Source organism: Microtus ochrogaster, unplaced genomic scaffold, assembly GCF_000317375.1.
Source record: "Microtus ochrogaster isolate Prairie Vole_2 unplaced genomic scaffold, MicOch1.0 UNK8, whole genome shotgun sequence".
Classification (NCBI taxonomy): Eukaryota; Metazoa; Chordata; class Mammalia; order Rodentia; family Cricetidae; genus Microtus; species Microtus ochrogaster.
The window spans coordinates 1,187,433-1,191,335 of record NW_004949106.1 but is presented as its reverse complement, the minus strand read 5'-3'; the positions used below and the strand labels follow the sequence as shown (position 1 = coordinate 1,191,335).

The window sequence follows — 3,903 nt, the reverse complement described above, 5'->3', positions numbered from 1 at the left end:
ATCAAAAACACTGATGACAACTTATGCTGGAGAGGTTGTGGGGAAAGGGAACACTTCTGCATTGCTGATGGGAGTGCAAGCTGGTACAGCCCCTTTGGATGTCAGTGTGGTGATTTATCAGAAAATTCGGAAACAAACTTCCTCAAGACCCAGTAATGCCACTTTTGGGTATATATCCAAAGGATGCTCAGTCGTGCCACAAGGACATGTGCTCAGTTATGTTCATAGCAGCTTTGTTTGTTATAGCCAGAACCTGGAAACAACCTAAATGCCCCTCGACCGAAGAATGGATAAAAAAAAAATGTGGTACATTTACACAATGGAGTATACACAGCAGAAAAAAATAACGACATCTTGAATTTCGCAGGAAAATGGATGGAACTAGAAAACATTATTTTGAGTGAGATAACCCAGACACAGAAAGACAATTATCACATGTACTCACTCATAGGTGGTTTTAAAACATAAAGCAAAGAAAACCAGCCTACAAACCAAATTCCAGAGAACTTAGACAACAATGTGGACACTAAGAGAGACTTACATAGATCTACATGGGAAGTAGAAAGTAGAAAAAGTCAAGATATCCTGAGTAAATTGGGATCATGGGGACCTTGGGGGAGGGTTGAAGGGGGGAACAGAGAAAAATGTACAGCTCAATAAATATCAAGTAAAAAAAAGAAAAAAGATCGTTAAAAAAAGAAAAAAAAGAAAATATCAAATGCACAGAGGGGACTTGACAGAGTGGAGGACTGAAAATGAAGGAACCACCAGGGTGACTGGGGTCCTGTTAAAGTGAGAGAGAAAACGCAGCACTGTTGCTGTGGAGGTTGAGGGTTAAGAACCACCAGGGTGACTAGGGTCCTGTTAAAGTGAGAGAGAAAATGCAGCACTGTTGCTGTGGAGGTTGAGGGTTAAGTTATAATGGCCGGGCGGTGGTGGCGCACACCTGCAATCCCAGCACTCGGGAGGGACACAGAGGTAGGAGGCTCTCCGAGTTCGAGGCCAGCCTAGTCTACAGAGTGAGTTCCAGGACAGGCTCCAAACCTACAGAGAAACCCTGTCCTGAAAAACAAACAAAACAAAACAAATAAAAGTTAAGTTATAACATAGGTAGTCACAATATGCAAAATTAAACTCTAAAAGTTCATATCAACGACTTTTATTTATGTCTTTAAAGCAGCATTGCTTTTAAGACTGTCCTAAGTTCAGTTCCTATTAAATAGAGCATGGCCATTTTCTGAAATAACATCTCGGTAGCACATCTGACGATGCTTCAGAATACAATAAGATCAGGACCTAAGACGCACCTGTCTACGACTACTGTGCACAACAGTTATGAGGTCCCTGGGTTTTCAGACGTCTGAATTAAAACCTTCTGATTTGGCAGTAATAAGGGTGGAACCCAGACCTGCCCTGCAGGTTCATAATGACAACAAATGCCAAGTCTCCAGCCTGGATTTCTCCAGCTGAGGTTTCCATTTTGACCCATGACCTTGCCTCATGTGTTATTATAAAGCACAATAATATACAATAGTCTGAATAATTTTAAAAATGCCTTAAGTTTTTTTAAAAATGAGAACACTATTCATATCTTTAAGTACTGAATCAAAAGATTTAGTACTAGAATCATTTTGCATTTAATTGTTTTCTGATCAATATTTACTTTTATTTACACTTAACCCCTGAACCACATCCCAAGCACACATTTACTACTTATTCATTACATACATGATAAACAGTTTATACGACCGCTGCCCATGAAGAGCTTACAATCTAAAGAGAAATGCATAAAACAAATAATTTTTAATAAGCAAAGCTTAAATGTTAGGCAGTGCAAGATGAGGGGCAGGGCGTAAACATCATTATTTAGAAAATTTCAAACACTCCTGACTAAAGATGTGTGTGCCCGAGTGTGTATCCGACCTATGCACCGACACACACAGCCCGCGTCTGAAGTTTTAACAGTTCAGCAATATATTGCAGGAGAAAAAGGAGCAGATGCAAGTCTGAGAGCCAGTCCAAACACAGGAGACGGGAAGGAGGAGGTCAGTAAGCAAGCTTTTAGTGAGAAGACAAAATAGGGATGCACTCTCAGTTAGGCTGCCGGTTAGAGACGGTTACCTGCCGGGACTTCTTCAGCTCGCTGCAGTGCACAGCAGAGGCACTCTGGGAGGCTGTATCTGGGAAGATAAGAAGCTACTTTCCTGTGTGCTCCTTTCATTTTCATGTCAAAGCATACATGAATCCAGTGGATAAATTACCTGTCACTGTGTGCATCTGGCCTAAGCTAACAGACAGACTCGGCTGCTGCACTCTACCATCTACCACAGAGTGAGTCACAGTGAACTGTTATTCTAAGTTACTGATCTTCACAATTTAGGTTCCCAAAAGCACTTCCTCTGGTAACTTCCAGGAGAGCTTAATAAACAGCATAATTTTGTGTTATCGGTTCACAGCTGATCAGAATGCTTGTAAATATCTCTACAGTATTAAGAAATTAAAAGTAAATGATATTAAAATAAAGAAGGCTGAATCTGTATACTGTTAAGATTTGTTTTCCAGAGAAGGAACACTCCAGAACACACACAAAAAAACTATACATTAAATACACAATCATGGAGATGAGGGTGACTGCAGCTGAGAACCAAAGCACACCACCTCCAACCAGGAAAAGAGACCAAGGCATCTTCAAATGTAAGAAGATGGGGCGGGGAAAGCCAAAGCAACTACCAGAGGGAGAGCGAAGAGCGGCTTTCCAGACCCACGGGGAGAGAGAAATCGGACAAAACTTCACCTTACTATTTGGAGTTTACTGTTTCAAAGGCTTCCTACCTCATTGTTCGAGTCCTGAATGACTTTATAGAGCGCCGGGACAAGGGGCTTCTTCCGGTGTAGAGTCGCTGCGTAACTGGTGATCTGAGTGTCAGGTAGTGCCTAAGATGAAACCAAGGAACAGCAAAATGGATTTCACATTCAGGAAACACGTTTCTTTTACATGGGTGCTACTTGATAAAAGAAGCGACAAATAAGAAAATTTAAAGTAATATAATTAATATCAAGTAATTAACATACAAATAACTGTTTAGCCACAAAATGATTACAAGTCCCATATCTTCACTGTAACGTAATCGAGCCTAAAAGAGAGCAGGATACATTTCCTTACTTTTACTCATGCTTTTACAAAACACACTTCGTAAGTCTACATTACATAGTTTTCTACCAAAACTATTTGACTTTAAGTCATTGGAAATCAAAGCAGAAAACAAATATTATCATTAAAACTTGAAGACTTCAGTCATCTACTGGACATATTTTAATCACAACTATTTTTATTTCTACGTAATTCTTTTGACCTTATTCATATTAGTTATACTCGAAAAGAGCACCAATAAAGAAGTAAAATTCCACACTCTGCAACTTCCACTTGGAAGCACATTGCAGGACGCCGATGGGCGGATCAGTGCCATTAACCCTGGACACGGTACCCTGGACACGCTACCCCCGGGACACGGTACCCTTAGACATGGTACCCCTGGACACAGTACCCCCAGGACACAGTACCCTGGACACGGTACCCCTGGACATGGTACCCTTAGACATGGTAGCCCTGGACACGCTACCTTGAACTCTGACAGCCACTCTTCCACCACAGCTCGCTCGGACCCCAGCATCTTTCTCTAATCTTCTGTTATCTGAAATGTAAGACAGTATTACCTACAGAGATTACCAAAGGTCTGTAATATATCCATCTCACTAACCAAGACACTCAGCTGTATTTCAGAGAGAGGCTTCTACTCTGTTTGGAGTGCAATTAAATTTTTTCAGGACAGGCTCCAAAACCACAGAGAAACCCTGTCTCGAAAAAACAAACAAACAAACAAACAAACAAATAAATAAATAAAT

The 3,903-nt window shown here is 40.8% G+C and overlaps 1 protein-coding gene across 3 annotated transcripts in view; it reads right to left on the bottom strand.

Moving 5' to 3' along the window:
• Positions 1 to 3,903, bottom strand: part of Fam126b (family with sequence similarity 126 member B) — a 53,281-nt gene that overhangs the window by 27,977 nt on the left and 21,401 nt on the right. For 2 of the 3 annotated variants that reach the window (XM_013353476.2, XM_005366339.2), the window contains exons 3-4: positions 3,621 to 3,692; positions 2,833 to 2,934 (exon numbers count right to left, since the gene is read on the bottom strand). In XM_013353476.2, the coding sequence (XP_013208930.1) occupies positions 2,833 to 2,934; positions 3,621 to 3,671 (153 nt within the window). In that variant the 5' untranslated portion in view covers positions 3,672 to 3,692. Of the gene's footprint in view, positions 1 to 2,121; positions 2,181 to 2,832; positions 2,935 to 3,620; positions 3,693 to 3,903 lie in introns of those variants that run through there. The other variant, XM_026788842.1, reaches the window with a different exon arrangement.